General features: G+C 44.6%; 1 protein-coding gene across 1 annotated transcript in view; it reads right to left on the bottom strand.

Annotated features, from left to right (window-relative positions):
• FER1L6 (fer-1 like family member 6) overlaps nt 1-25,914 on the bottom strand; it is a 755,805-nt gene that overhangs the window by 65,115 nt on the left and 664,776 nt on the right. The window contains exon 39 of the mRNA XM_086966191.1: nt 7,165-7,328. Coding sequence (XP_086822317.1) covers nt 7,165-7,328 — 164 coding nt within the window. The remainder of the gene's footprint in view (nt 1-7,164; nt 7,329-25,914) is intronic.

The raw sequence follows: 25,914 nt of genomic DNA, 5'->3' as shown, positions 1-25,914 counted from the left end.
CATTTATAAGCTCTATCAGGCATATTTAAAACAGTGGTAAAGTCAACTGCTTCATTTAATTTAGAGCAATTTATCTTTTTTCACAGTTTGTTATCTAATGCAAAAATGCAACACTGTAATTTCACATAGAATGGGTCTAAATTATTCTTCCCAGAAACCGATAGAGTCAAGATCATTATGTGAGATCATTGGCATAATGTCAAAGAAATCTCATATGTGGCATCATTAATTTTGCGAAGTGTAATACTGTGCTCATCCAAAATAAATAAATACATAAAAACAGTCGGTCCTTGGCGTTTCAGAGCAGTCAACAAGGAAAAACGCCAAGAGACAGTCACCCTTTGGTGCCGTCACACGAGCATCCAGAGTAGGCTCTCACAGGTGCACGGTCATGGCCTACACCTGAGGGCAGGGGCTGATGTTGCAGATTGGGGTTGTGTATCTTTTTAAGAACCAAGACCATGACATGGCTCAAACACATCCTTGCAACTGAGTTTATGGGATTGCACCACCTAAGGTGCACACATTTAAGGTGAACACAGTTCTCACCCTTGGTGCATAAGAGGCAGATAGCATAGGTCGGAGATAGAGAGCAGTATTTGAATTGCATTGTTTCCAACCTATGTTGTCTGCAGCTCACTCACTAATTCAGAGAAATTTAGAGCTAAATGCACACATAAAAACAGGGGTATTGTCCGTACCTTCATGATACAGCCCCTGATGCCGAAGGGGATGTAAACAGAGAAGCATGACAACACAAATCAGACCTCCATTCCATGTGTCCAAGCCTGTCTGCCTGTCTGCCTGTCTGTCTGCAGCTCCTGCACTAGCTTACACATTTAGTGCGGGTGCTGCAAGCAGCCAGATTTGACCGCTGAATCAGAGCTCAGCCCTGGTCTATCCTGTGCATACCTGTGCAGAGGTTCAGACGTGACTGTGTTATGGTTCATGAGACAGACCAAGGGCATGTGGCTGCTCCTTCGCTACGGTGGAGGAGCGTCGCCCTATTGCTTTTAAGCAGTGCCAAGCGGAAACACAAAATGATAATAACTTAGAGTTATTATCAATTTATGCTTTGTGTCCCGCTGCTTTGCGGTCTGGCGTTTGGGTGAGGCTGCTCTGCTCTCGGAGCAGGGGAGAAGTGGTTTGCCCACTTATAAGTGTGCAATGACTGTTTGATCGGCCCTCTCCGGCCGCCCAAATCAGTCATGCACTCTTCCCTGTTCTCCATGCAGGCTGCATTACAGCTTGCATAGAGAAAATGCCCAACCTCCTGCCCCTGGCTGAGCGTTGTGTCACAGCGCTCAGACCAATCACAATGCTGCATTGCAGCATTGTGATTGGTTTAGGGGAGGGAGTCTGGTTTCCTGTTCCTGGAGTCAGACGCATGAGAGCAGGAGCAGAGATGCAGGACCCCTCCTCAAGGTAAGTTTCTTTTTTTTATTCACCCCCCCACATGACCCTCCCCCACGTCCAGAAGCCCCTCACACCTACCCCACCACCCACAAGCCATGCCGGCCGCCGCTGGGCGGTCTGCATTGATACATCGCCCATTGAAAGGTCTATTTATCATTAATGTCTTAAAATAGTACTATACTAGCTAGTCTTGTGTGATAAAAATGTGCCTGACCCATGCAAATCTGTGTCACCTCTCCTTTGTACTAGTCAAATGAAGCCCATTACAAAAGCAGGAGCAACAGGAAACCCTCTTGAATATTTCACTAGACAGAATTTGCAGGGAAACATTATAGGTCTATGAGGAAACGAGGTATTATTCAAAGTAAATATCAAAAGTGTGTTACAATAGGAGAACAGCTAAAAAGTATGCAGTCCATACAGTCACACTCTAAGAATTTATGTAGCTTCACAAAACAAAAAGACAGCTATTCAAAAACAAACTTACTCAACAGCTCCTATAACCACGTCCACTAACACTTCCACTAATACAAACAAAAAAGGCACTGGAGCATTACTTAGTCCCAAACCTCCAAAATACGAGAGAAATAAAATAGAAACATTTTCCCATTTGGTAATTGATGTATTTTTGCCTGGGTCAGTGTCTGCTTTCACCCCAGGCCTGTTTACTTACTTATGCAACACATTACTTTCTGCTGTTAGCCACAAACCTGTTATAGTGATGCACCAAGTTAGTTGCCTACTTCTAGCCTCAGTGTATATACTGATGCACTGTGCTGGTGTCTTCACCTGGCACCAGGCCTGTGTACTGATGCACTGCTTCAGTGTCTGTTTCCAGCCCCAGGCCAATATACTGAAGCACCGGAGTGCATCAGTTTCCAGTTTCCATCCCCAGGCCAGTTTACTGATGCACTGCGTCATTGTCTACTTTCAGCCCCAGGCATGTGTATTTCTGCACTGCATCAGTGTCTGTTTACAGCCCCAGGCCTGTGTACTGATGCATTGCGTCGGTGTCAGCTTCCAGCCCAGGCCCTGTATGCTAATGCACTGCATCAATTTCTGCAGCCAGGCCTGTGTACTGACGCACTGCATCAGTGTCTTCTTCCAGCCCAGGCCTTTATACTGATGCACCGCGTCGGTGTCTGCTTCCAGCTCCAGGCCTGTATACTAATGCACCGCGTCGGTGTCTGCTTCCAGTCCGAGCCCTGTATACTGATGCACTGCATCAGTGTGTATTTCCAGCCCCAGCCCTGTATACTGATGCACTGCGTGAGTGTCTGCTTCCAACCTCAGCCTTGTATACTGATGCACTGCGTCAGTGCCTGCTCGCAACCTCAGCCTTGTATACTGGTGCACTGCGTCAGTACTTGCTTCCAACCTCAGCCTTCTATACTGATGCCCTGCATCAGTACTTGCTTCCAACCTCAGCCTTGTATACTGGTGCACTGTGTCAGTACTTGCTTCCAACCTCAGCCTTGTAATACTGGTGCACTGAGTCAGTGTCTGCTTCCAACCTCACCCTTGTATACTGATGCACTGCGTCAGTGTCTGCTTCCAACCTCACAATGTATACTGATGCACTGCGTCAGTGTCTGCTTCCAACCTCAGCCTTGTACACTGATGCACTGCATCAGTACTTGCTTCCAACTTCAGCCTTGTATACCGGTGCACTGCGTCAGTACTTGCTTCCAATCTCAGCCTTGTATACTGGTGCACTGCATCAGTGTCTGCTTCGAACCTGAGCCTTGTATACTGATGCACTGCGTCAGTGTCTGCTTCCAACCTCAGCCTTGTATACTGATGCACTGCGTCAGTACTTGCTTCCAACCTCAGCTTTGTATACTGATGCACTGCGTCAGTGTCTGCTTCCAACCTCACCCTTGTATACTGATGCACTGCGTCAATGTCTGCTTCCAACCTCAGCCTTGTATACTGATGCACAGCGTCAGTACTTGCTTTCAACCTCAGCCTTGTATACTGGTGCACTGCGTCAGTACTTGCTTCCAACCTCAGCCTTATATACTGGTGCACTGCGTCAGTGTCTGATTCCAATCTCAGCCTTATATACTGGTGCACTGTGTCAGTGTCTGATTCCAACCTCAGCCTTGTATACTGATGCACTGCGTCAGTACTTGCTTCCAACCTCAGCCTTGTATACTGATGCACTGCGTCAATGTCTGCTTCCAACCTCAGCCTTGTATACTGATGCACTGCGTCAGTACTTGCTTCCAACCTCAGCCTTGTATACTGGTGCACTGTGTCAGTGTCTGCTTCCAACCTCAGCCTTGTATATTGGTGCACTGCATCAGTGTCTGCTTCCAACCTCAGCCTTGTATACTGATGCACTGCGTCAGTACTTGCTTCCAACCTCAGCCTTGTATACTGATGCACTGCGTCAGTGTCTGCTTCCAACCTCACCCTTGTATACTGATGCACTGCGTCAGTGTCTGCTTCCAACCTCAGCCTTGTATACTGATGCACTGCGTCAGTACTTGCTTCCAACCTCAGCCTTGTATACTGGTGCACTGCGTCAGTGTCTGATTCCAATCTCAGCCTTATATACTGGTGCACTGCGTCAGTGTCTGATTTCAACCTCAGCCTTGTATACTGGTGCACTGCGTCAGTGTCTGATTCCAATCTCAGCCATATATACTGGTGCACTGCGTCAGTGTCTGATTCCAACCTCAGCCTTGTATACTGGTGCACTGCGTCAGTACTTGCTTCCAACCTCAGCCTTGTATACTGGTGCACTGCGTCAGTGTCTGATTCCAACCTCAGCCTTGTATACTGGTGCACTGTGTCAGTGTCTGCTTCCAACCTCAGCCTTGTATACTGATGCACTGCATCAGTACTTGCGTCCAACCTCAGCCTTGTATACTGGTGCACTGCGTCAGTACTTGCTTCCAACCTCAGCCTTATATACTGGTGCACTGCGTCAGTGTCTGCTTTTAACCTCAGCCTTATATACTGGTGCACTGCGTCAGTGTCTGATTCCAACCTCAGCCTTGTATACTGGTGCACTGCGTCAGTACTTGCTTCCAACCTCAGCCTTATATACTGATGCACTACGTCAGTACTTGCTTCCAACCTCATCCTTGTATACTGATGCTCTGCGTCAGTACTTGCTTCCAACCTCAGCCTTGTATACTGATGCACTGCGTCAGTGTCTGATTCCAACCTCAGCCTTGTATACTGATGCACTGCGTCAGTGTCTGCTTCCAACCTCAGCCTTGTATACGGATTCACTGCGTCAGTGTCTGATTCCAACCTCAGCCTTGTATACTGGTGCACTGTGTCAGTGTCTGCTTCCAACCTCAGCCTTGTATACTGATGCACTGCGTCAGTATTTGCTTCCAACCTCAGCCTTGTATACTGATGCACTGCGTCAGTGTCTGCTTCCAACCTCACCCTTGTATACTGATGCACTGCGTCAGTGTCTGCTTCCAACCTCAGCCTTGTATACTGATGCACTGCGTCAGTACTTGCTTCCAACCTCAGCCTTGTATACTGGTGCACTGCGTCAGTGTCTGATTCCAATCTCAGCCTTATATACTGGTGCACTGCGTCAGTGTCTGATTTCAACCTCAGCCTTGTATACTGGTGCACTGCGTCAGTGTCTGATTCCAATCTCAGCCATATATACTAGTGCACTGCGTCAGTGTCTGATTCCAACCTCAGCCTTGTATACTGGTGCACTGCGTCAGTACTTGCTTCCAACCTCAGCCTTGTATACTGGTGCACTGCGTCAGTGTCTGATTCCAAACTCAGCCTTGTATACTGGTGCACTGTGTCAGTGTCTGCTTCCAACCTCAGCCTTGTATACTGATGCACTGCATCAGTACTTGCGTCCAACCTCAGCCTTGTATACTGGTGCACTGCGTCAGTACTTGCTTCCAACCTCAGCCTTATATACTGGTGCACTGCGTCAGTGTCTGCTTTTAACCTCAGCCTTATATACTGGTGCACTGCGTCAGTGTCTGATTCCAACCTCAGCCTTGTATACTGGTGCACTGCGTCAGTACTTGCTTCCAACCTCAGCCTTATATACTGATGCACTACGTCAGTACTTGCTTCCAACCTCATCCTTGTATACTGATGCTCTGCGTCAGTACTTGCTTCCAACCTCAGCCTTGTATACTGATGCACTGCGTCAGTGTCTGATTCCAACCTCAGCCTTGTATACTGATGCACTGCGTCAGTGTCTGCTTCCAACCTCAGCCTTGTATACGGATTCACTGCGTCAGTGTCTGATTCCAACCTCAGCCTTGTATACTGGTGCACTGTGTCAGTGTCTGCTTCCAACCTCAGCCTTGTATACTGATGCACTGCGTCAGTATTTGCTTCCAACCTCAGCCTTGTATACTGATGCACTGCGTCAGTGTCTGATTCCAACCTCAGCCTTGTATACTGATGCACTACGTCAGTGTCTGATTCCAACCTCAGCCTTGTATACTGATGCACTGCGTCAGTACTTGCTTCCAACCTCAGCCTTGCATACTGATGCACTGCATCAGTGTCTGATTCCAACCTAAGCCTTGTATACTGATGCACTGTCAGTGCCTGCTTCCAGCCTCATTTCTCTATACTGATGGACAGAGTCAGTATCTACTCCCAGGCCCGTAAGCTGATGCACAGGCAGTCTTTTCTCCCGGTACCAAGGCTATATACTGATGCACTGCGTCAGTGTCTGCTTCCAACCTCAGCCTTGTATACTGATGCACTGCGTCAGTACTTGCTTCCAACCTCAGCCCTGTATAATGATGCACTGTGTCAGTGTCTGCTTCCAACCTCAGCCTTGTATACTGATGCACTGCGTCAGTACTTGCTTCCAACCTCAGCCCTGTATAATGATGCACTGTGTCAGTGTCTGCTTCCAACCTCAGCCTTGTATACTGATGCACTGCGTCAGTACTTGCTTCCAACCTCAGCCTTGTATACTGATGCACTGCGTCAGTACTTGCTTCCAACCTCAGCCCTGTATAATGATGCACTGTGTCAGTGTCTGCTTCCAACCTCAGCCTTGTATACTGATGCACTGCGTCAGTACTTGCTTCCAACCTCAGCCCTGTATACTGATGCACTGTGTCAGTGTCTGCTTCCAACCTCAGCCTTATATACTGATGCACTGCGTCAGTACTTGCTTCCAACCTCAGCCCTGTATAATGATGCACTGTGTCAGTGTCTGCTTCCAACCTCAGCCTTGTATACTGATGCACTGCGTCAGTACTTGCTTCCAACCTCAGCCTTATATACTGGTGCACTGCGTCAGTGTCTGCTTCCAACCTCAGCCTTGTATACTGATGCACTGCGTCAGTACTTGCTTCCAACCTCAGCCTTGTATACTGGTGCACTGCGTCAGTGTCTGATTCCAATCTCAGCCTTATATACTGGTGCACTGCGTCAGTGTCTGATTTCAACCTCAGCCTTGTATACTGGTGCACTGCGTCAGTGTCTGATTCCAACCTCAGCCTTGTATACTGATGCACTGCGTCAGTGTCTGCTTCCAACCTCAGCCTTGCATACTGATGCACTGCGTCAGTACTTGCTTCCAGCCTCATTTCTCTATACTGATGGACAGAGTCAGTATCTACTCCCTGGCCGGTATGCTGATGCACAGGCAGTCTCTTCTCCCAGCACCAGGGCTATATACTGATGCACCGAGTCATGTTCCTTTTCAGCCTCAGGTCGGTACACTAATGCACCAAGTCAGTGTCTGCTCCCAGCACCAGGCTTGTGTCGATCACTCACCGTGAGTTCTCCAGACTTCAAAAATGGCCACCAGCCTCGGATTCGTTTCTGCTGGAAAATGGAGATTTTGTTCTCCTCCTTCACGCCTGTCATCATGCCTATGTCACAGTTCTTTGCAGACTTCGCTCCACGAGGGAACCCATTCAGAGTCAGCTCTATGGAACCTGAGGAACGAAACGGATGAAATCAGAAGCTGGGCGCGGCATGCTGACTGGCACTATTTGTTACATGCACATTTTGAAGCCTGCACAAAAAATGCCAGACTCCCATCACCCTCTGTGTCAAGTATTGTGGCTGCGAGAATCAAGAGGGAGAGAGAGGACCAGATAGCTAGTCCAGATCCCCGGTTTATATGAAAGTAAATCAAAAGGAGACTAGCTAAAGAAGGGGTTGGTCTGACATTAATTTTGTTATTGTCAAAGCGACTCAGTATTATTGGCGGTGGCACCTGTTGGGTGTCTTTAGAAAGCCCTCACCCACCAACCTAGTTGGTGGCATGCTTCATCATCGGGCCCACCCAGTGACACCTAGCGTGTCCCGGGTGTGCTTCGACGCCTGATTACAGCGGAGCAGGTATGTCACTGTGTGTGCGGTGTGAGGTGTTAAGAAAAGTGAGATTAAAACGGCTTGGCGGATGGTCCCTGGGGTGAGGAAACTTTATTAAAAGGGCCTCCGTCAGCGGTTAAAAATAAGGCTGAGGGACGTTAGAGGCGGGTTACGACCTCCTACGTCCTAAGTGTGTCAACATGTTTCAGCCAGTGCCTTATATTAATCTGGCTTTCTTCAGGACAGTAAAAATATGTGTAGGTTAAAATTAGGGGAAGTGTAGTGTAGTCTATGTGTCTACACGCCCTAAAGTGTATATAACTGTGAGAGGGGGGATTCCCTTCTCAAGATCACCTGTACATTCAACATTGAGAGACAGGGACAAGACAGACATGGGAGAAAAAGAGTCACTAGAGAATATTGATCATATTTTATGACAGCCGGCTTAATAGCGACTTAGTGAAGGCTATGAGCGGCTCAAGTGTAATGATACTGGTGGTATCATTATTGTGGAATCGCACTGGAACTTCGAAAGTGAAGTGATTAAAACAGCGGTAAAAATACTGCAGTAGTGAATAGTGAAGCATTGTGGCGCAAGGACCATGTCTTACGCTTTTAGAGGCTTGCTTGTGCTCCAAGGTTATTGAAGTGGCAAGGGGTGGCCCTGGTAGGGAGAAAGAGGACCACTGGGGTAAGGAGACCTGTGGGAGAAAGGGTAGCGCTTACCTATGGTAGAGATGTTCTGCATACTCACAGGATTTCTGGTCAGCAGTGAGGTTACTGTCCTGAAGAAAGCCAAATTAATATAAGGCATATGGGCCCGATGATGAAGCATGCCACCAACTAGGTTGGTGGGTGAGGGCTTTCTAAAGACACCCAACAGGTGCCAACAGGTGCCACCGCCAATAATACTGAGTCGCTTTGACAATAACAAAATTAATGTCAGACCAACCCCTTCTTTAGCTAGTCTCCTTTTGATTTACTTAAGTATTGTGGCTGCCCATATGAATACACTGCCTCGGAATCTCTCTGTGGGCTTGAAAGCACAGCTGTGAAAACCCACAAAAAACTGGGAAAAACCTGGAAGACACTTTGACATTTTGCTACCATTTTTGTGGACTTCAGAGGATAATATTGAACACGTTTTCAATGCTTTCTTATGAAGTAGTTTTCTTTTGACCCCTACATTTTTTCTTCACTATTTCACCATTTCCATATTTCAGTTTTGCACCGTGTCTGAGCGCGGCCTTGCTGCTCATGCCTGGCTCCCAATGATGAACAAGGGATTCATTCTAGAAACTAGTTTACCTTTGTAGGTCACATTGACTCAGACTCCCTTCAGCCTAATTGCCTATAGATTTGCTCACACAGTCTAGTTACATCTCACCTGATTAGCATGTGGTACTCTGTTATGAAACTAGAGGGTGCCAGAGATGTGCAGGTGTTTCAGCAGCGCCTGTGCCTTTGGTATTACAGACGGGACTATTACCTGGTGTAATACTAAAGTGTAGGCCTGGCGATCAGACAGTATATAATGCGTGCACTGCTTTACTATCTTGTCAACAAGATCAGCTTAAGTTGTAGACTGAACCAGCGCAGTCACTTGTGTTTCCATCTTCCATGCACGGAAAAACAAGATGGGTGACAAGAAGGGGCATGAGAAGGAACAGAATAGCCAGTGTGAAAGCAGCCGGGCCCCCCTGCTTGGTCTGCCTTCAGAGCTGGTCCTGTGCCTGCGTTGCATGGTTCAAGAATCAGGAACAGGGAGAGGAAGCTAGGGGTTCTGCCAGCATTGTTTGAATCGCAGAAGTGTTGCACACCCTGGAGCTTAACTTCGGGCAGCCTCAGCAAATTAGCCTGAAAGCAAGATCAAAGTGAAACTATAGACTTCAGGCGAGACTCCCGCTGTCAGCACGTGCTAAACGGGAGGACGTCAGACACTGATGGCCTGATTCACATGGGTAAATGTACACTCGTGTGTGAGTTTACTATTCTTTGGTATTCACAGACTACGAGTTTAATTTTACCAATGGTAATTTTAGAACTACAGAGACTCCGCAGACAACTCCGGACATAAAAATATAGGACAGGTCTAACCTGTTTGTGTGTGGATTCTCCACCACGTGTACAGAGTTTCTGCAGTTGTAAAATTACTATTGGTAACATTAGAATTGTTGTTTGTGAATACCACAAACATAGTAAACTTCCACAGAAGTCAAAAATAGTGACCATTTCAACCAAGGTGAAGAGAAAGCAACAGCAGCAGACAAGTTCCTTGTTGTACCCCCCCTTCCGTTCTTCAAACGGCATCCATATTGACCCTCAAATCACACCACTGACAACGTGCTTTGGTGCCTTAAAAGGTCGCAGTTTATTCAACATAACAGACATTGTTGGATGTAATTGTCCTTTCAAAAAGAACACATCCACACACAAAGTAGTTCCCTTCAGTGCCGGGTTTATCATGTTAATATGTACTTTAGGAGTTAAGAAATTTATGGAGTATAGTATCAATGAGTGGCTTCAGATTTGCAAAGTCTCTGCATACTCCAATGGAGGTAGAAGGTGACAATGAAATATTAAGGAGGAGGCACAGGATCTTACACATTTTTACAGTGGCGGCTCTTCTATGGGGGCGTTTGGGTGCCGCCCCCCTGCTTTCTCGCCGTGCGAGAAGGCAGAAACAAATGGTAGTTATTACCATAATAACTACCATTTGTTTCTGCCTTCTCGCACGGCGAGAAAGCAGAAGTTCCTGGTTGGGAGTGGGCGTTGTTAATCGAGGGCAGGGGTGAGTGGCTTGTCCACTGTTCTTCATACTGACTGCTTGGGCAGCCTGAAGCCGCCCAAACAGACAGTATGAAGAACAGTGAGCAAGCCACTCCCCCCTGCCCTCGGGTAACACCACTCACTCTGCCTGTTCTCTATGTATGCTGCAGCATACATAGAGAAAATGACGCGTGTGGGGCAGCGGCCTCATCAATCACAGCGCTGCCATTGCAGCGCGTTGTGATTGGTAGAGGGGAGGGAGGCTGCCTTCCTGTCTGATGACGTGCGCTGCAGCTTAAACGGAGGACGGCGGGAGACTCAGGACTTAAGATGGACGGTAATTCGGCAGGAGACTCAGGACTTAAGATGGACGGTAATTCTAGAAGAAACAGGAGCGGAGGACGAGGAAGTGTAGGTAAGACTCCCTCAATTAAATTTATAGTAGGTTTTACGCTGGCCGTTTCTCAGTAACTGCCTCTTTTGTGTTCCAGCAGCATCCGTATTTCTCTGCCTGCAAGTCCTCTCGGCCCCAGTCACTCACCCTCCACCCCCACCCCCATGTCTCCCAAGGCAGGCCCTCAAGCATCATGTACAGTTTTGTTTTACGCTTTTGGTTTGTATTCGCATACTACACAGCTGCACAACAAAGAGTGTTGTGCAAAGCTGATAGTTAATTTGTTTACGTCAAGTGACATAAATCATCCCTAAATGGTGCAGCACAAGGCACGTCACGCTGCCCCCTCTCTGTGAGGACCGATAAAACTCTTTTACTGATGTACATACTATTAATGTAAAAATATTATTTACATGCGAGTGAGAGGGGAACCTGCACCGCACGCATTTTCAGTTTTTCACAACGACTTGGGCTGTCGTGATATTTTCATCACCAAGAGTTTATCGCCCGTCTGACTCTTGAGGACTGGCCTCAGCCCTGTGTAAATTCCTTGCCTCCAGCAATTTTAGGCAACAATAAAAATGTTTAGATAAACCCGGTGATTAATGTTCGTCCTGGAGAGAGATCGCACTTTTGGCTACTGGAAGTTTTGACTCAGTGTAATGTAGTGCATAAGGTCAATATGCTTACTGAATAGAACTTGTACCATACAGATCACACAGTGCATATAATGTAAATAGGTCAGTAGGTTACTGCTTTTGTCAGATAGATCCTTTTATTACTTGCAGTTTATATGTTAAAATTGTAATATAGAACAGAGAGTTGTCAACTGTCCTCAAAGAGAAGCATGCAAACTGCATGGTATAGTTTAGAGTATTGTGGTTTTACCCCAGTTTTTCATTATCTTAATGTTGTATAAAGGGCTCATTTGCATATAAATCTATTCTTATTACTAAAGAGAAACTCCAACAATAGTGTTAGATTTTAAATTGTGAGTTGGTGGTTCTCCAGACGAAGCGCTCGGGGGAGAACCCCCCCCCCGTAGGTGGTTAAGGCTCACTCGCTACACTCACTGCAAGGAAGTACGACAACTGTTTTACGCCTCACCACTGTCAAATGTCACCAGCCGCCACTGCATTTTTATATAGTTTCTTTCGACATTCTTCTACTTTCAACACCAATTAATCACAGTTCATTGGTCAATACAAACAGATTCCCCGGGCTGTGCTAATTTTGTTTTTTGTTTGCGTGTGACCCTTGTTGCTTTTTGTATTTAGTTTTCTTGGTGCTAAATTAATATTTGTCATGTGAGGTTTTTTTTTTAGAGGAAGTGTTTTTGTTTAAATTATTGCAATCCTGCGTGAAGATGATGGGTTGTAGTTTACATAGCTTTGTTACGCTTGAGCTATCATGAAAGTGTGTTCCCTCATTTGCACAGAGGCGTGGCCCCATGCAAAATGACAAAATCACTTTGCCTCTGGACCCGTGTCTATAATCATGCCCCGAGGAGGCGCACACACAGTGCGCAATAAAAAAGTGGCGCACTGTGTTGCACCCCCTGAGCGCAGCCCTCGGGGTGGTAGAATGGGTTCCCATGGACACCGCAGACATCCCCCTGCAGGCGGGTGAAGTCACACACTATACCCCTCTTCAAAGTGCAGACGGCTTGTCACCTGCACAGAGAAACAATGGAGTCGCCTGGAAACGCCACTCTGTCTTTCACTGAATGTGCTGACCCCAAGGAAGCGCAGGTTCGCAATTACGCTGGATGCACCACATTCATTATAATGGGGTGCACTATTCTGGTCTGCCCCAGGCCCTCATTTTGAAATGTGCACCATGACTGAAACAGCGAAAGAGTGCCCCATGTACAATACGGGCCCTGATCTCAGTATGTGCAGCTAGTGATGCAGCCTTTGTTGCATCTTAGTTTTGATGAGTTTTGTTCGAGGCATGCCACAGTGTGGGTAACAGCCAGCTATGTGGGCTACCTCCCTAATCCAGCCATCCCAGTCAAATGGGGTCAGCATGCCAGAATATAAAAAGGTGGAGTACATCGGTGTGGGATCGAATACGTGACTCTTGTTACAGCCCAGTCCATTCTGCCCACGCATTACTTCCCTCAGCTATCTCGCTTTCTTATCCCGAGATGCTTCAGCTATCCCTGTGCCCACTCTTGAATTGCTGGTGCGAAAGGAGGATGCTGGCATGCTCTCTTTTATTGTGGCGCTATGCCAGAGCTGATCTGATCCACCTGATACACCAATGCCTCAACACTGAAGTGTGGGTTATTGTTCTGCTCTACTAAAGGTGGTTCTTTTCACTGAGGCCGGGCAGATAGAATGATAATGAGCAGCAGGTGTGAGCCCTCTTAAATAGCCTCCATCCCAAATCTAGTGGGGGCACCCCGGTGTGACTTCTGAACAGTTCCTATGAGCAGCAGATTCCACACTAGCGGAGGTTTTAATGTGGTGGCCACAGACAATATATTTCACCGGCTTATGGGAAACACTAAGAGGTTGTCAACGCTGTCACCCAGCATGCAATGTAGCCAGCCACCATTTCTTTTTGTGTTGACATGCAGAGTTGAGATACACATCATCCCTCATTTTGAAACAACATCAATCCTGTTCTCAACTGCTCTCAAGGAAAGCTAATGTAAAAAAAGACAACTGGCCCTTGCGTTTCGCGACAGGCTGAGAGTGCATCCAGGCTGAGATGGATTACGGTGAGGATCACAATCTGCAAGCAGTGCATAGACTCCAGACTGTTTAAATCAATAACACTTTGATCAGAAGCTGTTTTAGAAGCGATCAAGTCGAATTTCTTGTGCTGCAGAAGCCTAGGGAAGCAATCCTCCCTCAGGCCACAGTGAGCGGATATCAATGTATGAAGGAAGCTTAGCCTCTGGAACCCATCTCTCTGCCCTGCTGAGCTCTGCTAGCAGAGATCAGGCCTAATTAGCCGTGTAGGCCTCCAGGACTGACAACCTAAACCCCCTAACAAATGCTCTACATCCAAAAAGATCAATCCGGGATCATGTCTACTCTTTATGCGTTAATGTCTTCTGCTAAGTACACAGCTTTAAGACACAAGGAGTTATATCCGTAGGAACGACAGAATGATAGAAACATTCACAGAGTTCATGAGTGCCCCATTCAAGCCCTGGTGTGTACACGTAGGACCTTATTTAAACACCCATGATCCGAACACGCTGGAGTTATGGCGCAGGTGTCAATTCTGAGGACCACTCTTTTACTAGCTCACTTGGCATCTAAGCCCTGAGTGGGAGAGAATGGCCCAAACTTTTCTTTAAAAAAATGCCAGGTCTGGCATTTCCTTTGATCTCTAGACCACTTGTATATGCTTAATTAACTGATGATAGAATTTCGGTAGAGTTTTTTGTGAAGAGCTTCAAAACTTTGGATTTTATGTTTAGATGAAAAGCATGTTGCGAGCCGCTAACATGTAAGGTTCAAAATCACATCTCTACTGCAGGACCATTGATGGCTGAGAAGCATAATCCATTAATTGCTTTCAATGTATTGACATTTTCATGGTTTATACAATTGGTGTATAATATGTATTTGTAAGGAAATCTCTCCTTTTTAGGGAATAAAACAGAGGAATATTTTTACTAAATGGTGGATTTATAAGTGCCTCAATCTCTTGCTATTAGAGTGTGTGTGAAAGTCTAGTGTGAAGGTATTCTGAATGGTTCCAGTTGTATCCCATCCAAAGAAAACCTTTCTTTTTTAACTTGACAGTTATTGGGTGCCCCATTTCTTTTGATTTACGAGCCCCCTCTCCTTGTAATTCAATGAGAAGCATAACAACAACATCACGCTTTTCCAAAATAAAAATAGCTGTTAAAATGTGAAGGCTACAAAGAAAGAATTCCTGTTGTCAGGTAATCTAAAAATGAAATCTCCCCTGTAAAGGCAACCCCTGGCACCCATTAGTCTGAGGATGGTATCAAATTTAAAAGGTTTGAGGTATGTTTTTGAGCATCTCAACCTGTAATCCTAAACAGTCCCTGCTGTACCTGTTTCACTTGTTTAGTTTTCTTGTGGATGGTGCAATCCATCTAACCTAGTGAGTAACAGCAGCGTGCAGAGAGTTCACGAATACGTAGATCACCAGTGAGTGAACTGGAGAGCAGAGTGAAGCACTCCCAGCAGAGAGCACCATTATTCCTGACAGGAAGAGGAGAAGGCAGCAAACCTTACCTTATTCCTAAAAAACTGACAACATGGCATGCTCTGTCTCCTCCATCAGGGGGCATGGACACCTTCTACACATGCTTGAAAGGTTTCTGCCTATTTTTATAAATACTTCCACTCCCAGCTTCCCTCTGTCCCTTTTCCATATCCTGGTGAGGTGCTTCTCAGCGCCAACCATGTTATCATGCATGGCCTCGCGGCAATCACTTCTTCACCTCTCTTTCTACTCTATGCATACATTCTGTACACTTCACGTGTTTCTAATATCCTCCTTGACCTCTCAGCAGCCTTCAACACCGTATGCCACCACACCCTGATACAACGCCTCAGCAACACCGGAATCCAGGAAGTGGCATTGGAGTGGATCAGCTCGTTCCTCGCCGGAAGAACCCAGAGAGTCCGCCTCCCCGTTCCGATCCGCGGCCACTGAAGTCATCTGCCCGAGTCCCGCAAGGATCCTCACTTAGCCCCACCCTCTTCAATGTCTACATGAGCCCTCTCGCTGCCATCGCACACCAACACAACCTTAACATCATCTCCTACACCGACAACACCCAGCTGATCCTCTCCCTCACCAACGACCCGCCACCGCCAAAGCTAGCCTCCAGGAAGGAATGAAAGACGACGCGGAATAGATGAAGATCAGCCGCCTGAAACTGAACTCAGACAAGATGGAAGTCCTCATCCTCGGACCATCTCCCTCCGCCTGGGACGACTCCTGGTGGCCCCCCGCCCTGGGCAGCGCACCCAAGCCAACGGACCACTCATGCAACCTGGGCTTCACCCTGGACTCCTCCCTCACGATGACCAAGCAAGTCAACGCCGTCTCATCGTCCTGTTTCAACACCCTGCGCATGCTCCGTAAGATCTTCCGTTGGATCCCCACCGAATCCAGGAAGACGGTCACCCAGGCCCTCGTCACCAGCCGCCTGGACTATGGGAACACCCTCTACGCTGGAACCACAGCCAAACTTCAGAAAAGACTCCAGCGCATCCAGAACGCCTCAGCACGACTCATCCTGGACATCCATCGCCGCAGCCACATCACTGCCCACCTGAAAGACCTTCACTGGCTCCCCGTCAACAAGAGGATGACGTTCAGACTCCTCATCCACGCACATAAGGCTCTCCACGACATGGGCTCGAAGTACCTCAACAGCCACCTCACATTCTACACACCCACCCGCCAGCTCCGATCCGCCAGCCTCGCCCTCGCATCCGTCCCACGTTTTCGGAAATCCACAGTCGGAGGAAGATCCTTCTCCTACCTAGCAGCGAAGACATGGAACTCCCTCCCCACTCACCTACGGCTGACCCAGGACCATCTCTCCTTCAGGAAACAACTCAAGACCTGGCTGTTCGAGCAGTAGCAACCCCCCAACCCCCTCAGCGCCTTGAGACCCTTAAGGGTGAGTAGCACGCTTTACAATTTTTTTTTGATTGATTGATTGATTGATAATACTTTTCCTTGCAACCAAACATCTTATCAGATGCCAAAATCTTTAGTTATTGCTTTTAGCTCCAAATTTCTTGAGCCCCCATCTGGATTTCCATTTCCTTGCGGTTACAGAGAGGTCTAGAAGAATAGGAATGTCCCAACTCGCCCTCCTTTTCCAACGTTGTGTAAAAAGCTTGGGACTAGTTGGCGGGGGGCTCTGATTCTCTTCGCTCAGCAGAGATTGACTGAAGCACAGCCTTTCAATATTTTTGTCGGGTCTCAGATAAAAATGGAAGAGGTCCTTCAAAACTGACCTCAAAGTACTCCTACTTCAAAGACACTTCCAAATCTAATTCACGCCCTCTCTATTCCCTCAAGGAAGTTCTTCCACTATAGGAAATTCTGTACTTCATGCCTATAGAAGTGCCTTCCCAGTGTGTTCTTGTGTTTTGAGTGTCCATTTATTGCAGTTTTATACCTCTACTTGTATCTTGTACGCTTATGTAATGTGCACACATGTCACTTTTTCTCCCTCTTGTAACCTATCATTTGCTACCTCTTCTTGTATTTTGTTTGCTTTTGATACATGCACAATTGTCAACTTTGCCTCATGTAATGTAACGTTTGCTTTTGTAACATGCCCACTTGTAATTTTCTCCTCATGTGACGCTACTGTTCCTATTGTGAAGAGCTCTGACGCCTTCGGGTAAAGTCCACGCTATATAAAAACGCATAAAATAAAATAAAAAAATAAATAAATTAAAGACATCAACGATTAAGGTGACGAGTGGTGAACAGAAGGGGCTATGTTTACCGAAGATTCGTGCATCTATGGTTCCTACACGGAAACTCGGACAGGCACACGCAAAAACAGATTCAATGAAAGGGGCTTCTGAGGGAACTGCCAAGCACATGCCCTGAAGATGAGCTGTGGAATCATTACAGGAAGAGAGAGAGTGCTTGCATCTCTTGGGAGAAGGGGAAGGCCAGAGGAAAGCCCAGGTGACTTCACTTTGCTGCGAACCCCCCCCCCCCCCCCCCCCCCCCCCAAGAAAAATGGCAACATTCAGCAGAGTGGAATAGTCAGACTAATTTGTTCAATTAGTTTGCGAAATCCATCAGCCTTATAACAGCCACATCTCTCGTTTCTTTCTAATGGGGTTTGACCCTGATAACTTGCCCTTTACATAGAAAGAGCTAAACGCCATCATCCCAGCTTGTGAGAATATGCTGTAGTAAAGTAAGGACCAAGCTTGCGTGCTGGAAGGAAATACATAAAGTGTCATATTTTTCAAGCACCTAAAGATATTCTAATCTAAATTTGAGAAAGCCAGCAGATGAGGTCGGTCTGATGCACATTACTTGCTGCAACTCAGGAGAAAGGGCATTTGGTGGTGGTTTTAATGAGTGGTTTAATTTTCCCAGGGAGCCCCGTTCCCAGTTGCAGCTGGATTCTGACTGTGGAATCTTAAGGGGTGTGGTAAAAGACATGCAAGATCCCTAACGATATTTGTATTTACCTTATCATTCTACAGCAAGTGGCTGATTTTCATCAGAGGTTTCGATGTGAGCTGTCTCCAAGGGGCGTGGGTCACCATGAACTGCTTCTTTGTGGAGGGGTTATAAGACATTTTTTATGCCTGCAACTCCTTCACGTGTGGGCAGACCAATAGTGGGTTAATCATCTTTTTGGTCTCGAGTCATTCGAACCAGCTTTAATGTCTTATCTACAGAAGTCTCATGCATGCATGCATGCGCATGCACATTTTTCACAAAACAATACGCATGTGCGCGCGTGCATGCGCATTTCTTGCAAGATGTACGGCAAGGAGGAGGAGGGCAGCCCGGGGACGTCGAAGTACAGTTAAGTGACTTTATTTCTTTTTAAATTACTTTTAAAGTATGTTTTATTAGGGGGGCGAAGGCGGGGTGCCAATTTAGCGGTGCACAGTCAAAATATCGATTTTTAGATATCGACCTACCTTAATATTGAGTTTTTAATATCGTAGGGATAGAATATCAAAGTCAAGTATATCATTGACCAGAATATTGACCTTAAGGTAAGAAATACAGTTTTTTTAATATCAAAGTAAGTAAAATCAAAGTAAGTAATATCGTTAGCAAAAATATTCTTGTCAATAATATTGATTTTTTTTGTGTCATATATTTTAGTATGTATTTTATATGTATTTTTAACATCTTTTTAATGTATTTTCATACATTTTTTAATAAATGTTTAGAAATTAGTCATTTTGTTAAAGTAAATTTTGCGCTTTAGTATTAGAGTGGGATTGTGGGTTTATAGGGAAATAGGGTGGGAAGTAATGTAATTATAATTAATTAATAATAACGTTTTTATTTATTGTTATTATTAATTAATTGTTTTTTAATTATTAATTGGTAATACATTTTTCTTAACTGTTAATTTATAATTATATTAATTGTAATTCATGTATTAATAATTTTTATTTGTTATTGTTAATTAATGTAGTGTTAATGAATTATTAATTGGTAATTACTTTTTAATGAGTGATTAATTGATAATTACATTAATTATGTGATTTTGTTTGTGTAGTAGGTTGTGGATTTATAGGGGAATAGGGTGGGAATTAATTAAATTAAATTAATTAATTCGCTTTTATTTATTGTTATTGATGATTAATTTATTGTTAATTATGAATTGGTAATTAATTTGTATTAATTGGTTGCTTTATAATTATATTAATTATAATTATTTTATTATTGATTTTTAATAATTGATAGTTACATTGTGTTTTTTAATGTGTAGTGTGTTGTGTGTTAAAGGGGAAATAATGTGGGAAGTAATTTAATGATATTTAGGTAAACATTAATTACATTTTATTGGTATTCATTAATACGTTTTTTGTTGATTAATGAGTAATATATTTATATAAAAAAAATTGATAAGTGTTTTAATTTAACCCTTACACTAACCTACATTTTCCACATTGTTACACTCACTGGAGTTGGAATAGTAATTTTAACCCCTACGCTATCCAACACTTTCCCTACTGTTGCACTCAATGGAGTGGGAATAGTAATTTTTACCCCTACGCTATCCAACACTTTCCCTACTGTTGCACTCACTGGAGTGGCAATAGTAATTTTTACCCCTACGCTATCCAACACTTTCCCTACTGTTCCACTCACTGGAGTGGGAATAGTAATTTTTACCCCTACGCTATCCAACACTTTCCCTACTGTTGCACTCATTGGAGTGGGAATAGTAATTTTAACCGCTATGCAATCCAACGCTTTCCCTACTGTTGCACTCACTGGAGTGGGAATAGTCATTTTTACCCCTACGCTATCCAACACTTTCTCTACTGTTGCACTCACTGGAGTGGGGATAGTAATTTTTACCCATACTCTATCCAACGCTTTCCCTACTGTTGCACTCACTGGAGTGGGAATAGTAATTTTTAGCCCTATGCTATTCTGCGCTTTCCCTACTGTTGCACTCTCTGGAGTGGAAATAGTAAATTTTACCCTGATGCTATCCAACGCTTTGCAATATGTGGTGTGAGTATATATATTAATTTATATGTATATGTTTAATTAATTTTAACATTATATGTATTAGCTAATATTTTCAAATATGTTTTAATATTTTAACTTTATTTCTTTTAATTATATGTATTATTTACTTAGTTTTACATTATTATTAAAACATTTTACAAAACAATATTTTTAACATCAATGGTTTTGAGATCAATATTTTTTTCTATATATTTTTGTACTTACCTTTATGTAGATTGGACTTCGATATTTATGACTTCGATATTTCTGTTTCGATATTTTTGTAGGTCGATTTTCTGTCCGTCGATATTTTGTCAGACATTCCAATTTATCAGGGGGGCTGGCTAACTCCGCTCCGCTGCGGAGTCAAAGCTTTGCCCTATACGCAACGTTCTCCGTGGAGTGCGGAGTAGGTAAAACTCTGCACACTCTGCTGGCGAACCGGAGTTCTCTTCCCCTCCCTTAGTCTGCAGTCATTGTTGAATTCACTTTATAGAGAAGTTGGATCTATCAGTAAATGATAACAAATCTTGTGTGATGATTGCTGGCCCAAGATTCACAAAAGCAACTACTTTTAAAGTAGAATCTTCCCCTGTGCAAAGACCAGCCTATTTTTTTTTCTGGGTCTGCTGTTCGACTCTGCTTTGATTTGGCACCCCCTGGTTATTAGGGAAAAAAAAGGACATTGCTAGGGTGAATGCCACTGTTTTCAACTTTGCATCACATTTGGGCAATAGACCCACAAAGGCTCTTTCACAGATCTACAGAGCCAAAAGCATTTCCAAATTAGTTTAAGGGAGCAAGATCTGGGTAAATACTGCCCAAGGTGAGCTGCAAATTGTTGAAAAAGCTTTTTTGAGATGGTTCGAGTGCATTCCGCAAAGCGCCCCTACATTTTCGGTACACAAATATATTGGAGTGGCTTATTTAACTGATATCACAGCATTTCACCCTCTCTCCTTTTGGTTGAATATTTGGTCCTGGCCTGGGATCCAATTGAGCAAGGAGACCATAAAGGATTGTTTAACCCTTGATTACTCGGATCACATTCCTGCGTTCAAATATATCAGGGATAGCTTTTTGAATTTAGGTAGGGGAGATTGATTTAGTAACCCAGATAAGATTTGTAAGAAGGATTAAAATTTGGTGAAAGACCATTCTTTTGACAGAGGCTATTGGTCAGGGAAGAGGGTGCCTTAATGAAGCTCAGTGTTCGTCCATATGTTATGTTGAATACTGCGCCCTCCACTGAGCCTTACCTTCTGTGTGTCAAAAGTAGGTATGACCTCTTTTTATTAAACAGGTTTTGGTTGGACCTACTGCCTTTTCTGTTAGCCTACCCTTGTGGGGGGAATAGGGTCCATAACCGTATGTCCTGTGGCTACGACAGTAGGTCTTCATAGGACACGTTACATTTTACAATGTTTTTCAGATTTTATGCTACGCACAGCAATCTATACGTGCTCCCCACACTAAAAAGGATTAGCTTTACTCAGGTTGGACCCACCTTTATATATTTGCAAATGCTTTCAGGAGATATTATTCTAAGTGTCCTTAGCTTTTTACAAGTTGATGTTAGGCTGCAAAAAAGATGTGATCAAATTTCTTTGGTGCATAGGACAGCTGCTAATCTTTTAGATTTATTTTTATAGGAATTTTTAACTGTGTACTTATTTATGATCTGTGGCTTACTCAATGCACTTTCGTACACTGTATGCTTCTCAGATTTTTAAATTGATCATTTTTAGGATGGTTTTTAATTGATGTGTATATTAAAGCTTGTTTTGATTTCATGGTTTTTATTTTAAAAAACGAATAACGTTTACATTGATTGATTGATTGAAATCCTGCAGCCTTTCCTTTCCACTCCCTGTACACCAGCAAGAGTGTCACATAATTCACTTTACTTTTCTTTTTCCAACTGCCAAATGAGATGAGTTTGTAAAAACCAATTCCCATGTACAACATATAAGCAGCAATTTGTCAGACACAGCCTGACATTTGAAGTGCAGCAAATGTCACAAGATAAATACAAAATTTAAAGGCCTCTTTATTTATTGCTTGAACTTTCGAGACCCACAACAAATTGGCTCATGACCCACCTTACGATCAACAGTTTGGGAAATACTGCAATAGAGATATGATTAATCCACTAGGCTCAGAAAATAAGTGATTGACAGAATCTAAAGCCAATTGCTGAAAGAGGCAGATCAAACAAGCCAGTGGTCGATTGAAGGGTCCAACCCCCACTCATTGTACTATGTAAGCAATCTGTCTGTTTGACAGCTTTGATTGAAAAAGACGTTCAACATCACCTGGCATAGCATTTGAGTTTTTATCAAGGTAACACACATCTGCACACATGCCCGCATGCAGTCCCACAGCCAGGCACATACGCAGACACAAATCACGCCATATGCACCAACAGAATCAGGTTGTGTAAAATAGCTCTAATTTTCTAGTTTGCTGGTATTTTCTTTGTGGCTGCACAAAGGTAATACTCATCTTGCATACAACACATCCCCGTGGCTGATAACAGGTGGGGCACCTCAGATGTGAAGGAGGGTGGCATGCTTTTGTAATTAGTGAAAATCTAAGATTGTGTCTGTCCAAATAACAGAATTCATTTAGTATCAAAATTGGAATGGAATGCATATACTCCAAGCTGTTTTAAATCAGTAACACTTTGGTCAGACTCTTTTCCAGAGACCCAGACAAAGAAACCCTCTATAAGGCTAAAGGAAATGGGTGGGAAATTATGAAGGAAGCTGAGCTGAGCTCCTGGGATGAATCTGAAGTTTCTTGATTAACAGTGTATGGCCCAGGATTAACAGCCTGAAACTCCCTAACAAATGCACTATATTAAAACATCAATTGTGGGGTATTTCAATGTTCTGTGCACATTTCCTTCACTCTAAAAACTCACTCTAAACCCTCGAAAGAGTCTGTGGAGTGTTCCATTCAAGCCCTGGTGACCAAGATCTTTCCCCTTTCCAGACTCACATTCCAGGTTTAGGAGACTTATTTATTAGGCACCACAGTCTGCAACAAGGCCAGTGAGAAATGATTGTAGATGTCTAGCAGCTTCTAACAGAAAACATAAGCAAGGGACATTGCATGTTAATTTTGTACAACTACCTCTGCATCCTGAGTTATCACTGAGTAGCTAAGGTAGATGGGCCAGCCACTTCGCTGCATCTAGAAAATACAGTTTGTGCCATGCATGCCTGAGTCTTAGCAGAGACTCTGTCAGCATGCAGTCCCATGTCCCCACTATCAGAATAGTCCAGCTACTGATGGATCACAGCACAGAGGTACAGGAAAATGAACTGTAGTAGATGACTGACTATAGAAGATGGATATGTGGAGGTTATTCCATCTGGTGCACTACTCTGGCAGCCATATAAACCAACCCAAGAACATCCTCATAAGAAATTGGGTTTTAGTCAAGGGGTGTGAGTTACCCAACTCAAGTGATAACCACAACCATTGTTATAGCGAACCATTAACGTCATGAAATAAACCTGAGGTTAACCCCCTACTAGCTATGGCACATCACAGACAGGCTTAACGTAAAGGCCCTATAGGTGTGGCCAAGGAAATGAGCAACTACTTCTCTGTGGTCCCTCTAGACCAGTTTGAGGGCAGCTGCTCTTTCACTAGAACTGGTGCCTATGACTAGGAGTCATAAGAAAGTGCTGGATGGAATAATTTAATTTATTTAAGCAACTGATAATCACTCGGACCATATGCCAGTCCGTCGTTGTTTTGCACACTAAACCACCGCAGTTTGGACCTAGCTACATGCATATCAGTCTTGACCCCTGCTCCAATGGGAACAGTTCAGCTTGAAATGCCAAGCCAGATCCTCCCGGAACCAGAAAATAATGCATGTCATGCCACCTCAGTTTGGATTCAGCTACATGCAAATCCGTCTTGACTCTGCTCTGATGGGAACAGTCCAACCTGAAATGTAAAGCCAGGTCCTCCCTGAACTGGAACACAAGCAACCCAGGACGAGGTTTTTTGCATGACTGCAACTCCGAATCTCCTTCAAAGCAGCAATGCCTTTGAGGGTGACAGAAATATCCAATGCAGTGATTCAATTAAGAGTGAAATGCATCCTTGTGAATCACGTACAGCCTGATTACGAGTTTGGCGGTGCGGGAGCAGACCGCCATGCAGGTGGCCCGCTCTCACACCACCCCCCAAATATGAGTTTCCTCGTGTTTGGTGGGTTTTTTTTCGGCGGTCCCACGGCAGTGCCTCTGAAAATGGGCACTGAAATGTGAATCCTCAAAAAAGTTCCTGCACAGGATGGACAGTAAAGTCCATGCCATGCAGGAACTGGGATGCATGCACACAGAAGGGGCACATGTTGTGCACCCCTACATGCATTCCCATGAAAAGGTGCAACAGGGGCTCTGTAGGACCCCCTTTGTTTCAGGACTGCCAGCCTTTTCATGGAGTAAAAACCAGAATTATACCTCTGGTAGTCTGGAACTTGTAATATGCATCGCAGTGCCCCAGCGGCACCACCAGCATAATACTGAGGCCCTGACCACTGACCACCGCTAGCAAACAGCCATTCCCTTTTGTGATATGGTAGTCGGACCACCGGTGCAGCGGTGGCTTGACTGCTGCCACTGCGCCCCCGCGAGTCTGGCGGTCCTTGGACCGCCAGACTCATAATTAGGCACGTAGACAGCTTTTAGCCTGAAAGGCCATATACATACCTATAAAGTACCACAACATTATATTGAAACTACGTAAACTAATTATACTTCAGAATCATCTCAATAGCTATCTATCATATTCCATGCAGTAGAAAAGTGCTAAATTGATCATTTTTTGTTTTAAATCTGAAAACCCACCTTTTTCTGTCCTCACATTGCTTCCTCAAAAGAATGTTCTCTGTCACATCATCAGCCCTATTATTTCTTCTCCCCCGCCCACATTGTGTTTGCATTTAATGTAGTCTCTCCAGGCAAGCCTCATTTTAGTGTCATTATTTGATAGATGAACAGAATGTTTCAAACGCTCGTAATGATACTCATTTCTGTTTTAGATCGAGCCTTGGGACAGCTTCAGCTGTCTGTGAGCAAATAGAACTATTATATCCAATATAGACTCAGAGAGAGCTTTGTGTGTCCATAATTTAGAATCCACTCTTCCACTTCTCTGCTCGGGATGTAATGGTTTTCCTCCTTATTGTGGTATTTGTCCATCTAAGCAGCATGTCAGTCTCATAGTGTTTTGATGAATATATTCTTTCACAATTGGCATCGGACAAAGTATTGCAAAAATTAGGGACACTTTTATTTTCCTCTTTCTGTCCCCCACCCATTCCTTTCCCACCCTGCTCTGTTTATAAAACAAATGAGGCCCTCCAAGCCGCCACTTGATACCTCAGCACCATGTGCTCTCTATGTCGCCCACATTAGTGGATGACCTTAAAAATGTTTTAGTGGCGTAACACAGGCCCCCGCAACCCCCGCAGTGTGCGGGGCAGAGCTGAAGGGGCCCCACTCAGCACCGTACTCTGGCCTAAGAGCTCCTGAATAAATCTGAAACAGGGGCCCCTCCATTTACCTTGCAGGGAGGCCCCCTCAAGTTTTGTTACACCACTGCATTATGGGCATGCATATGCAGTGGTGTTCTTGGAATAATTTGACTTGAACTTTTGAAAAAAATCTATCCAAGATGGCTGCTATGCATTTGCAAGGGCTATCTAGTAAGAGTTTTTTTTAGTTTACGAAAAATCATTACAGGATGGCATGGTATGTATGCACAGTGGCCATGCATGTGTGAATCATTTTTCTTAAACTCAAACAAAATTC

The sequence above is a fragment of the Lissotriton vulgaris genome, chromosome 4_1 (genome assembly GCF_964263255.1).
Source record: "Lissotriton vulgaris chromosome 4_1, aLisVul1.2, whole genome shotgun sequence".
NCBI classification, from domain to species: Eukaryota; Metazoa; Chordata; class Amphibia; order Caudata; family Salamandridae; genus Lissotriton; species Lissotriton vulgaris.
The sequence above is the reverse complement of the archived record's forward strand: the minus strand, read 5'-3'. Positions and strand labels throughout refer to the sequence as shown.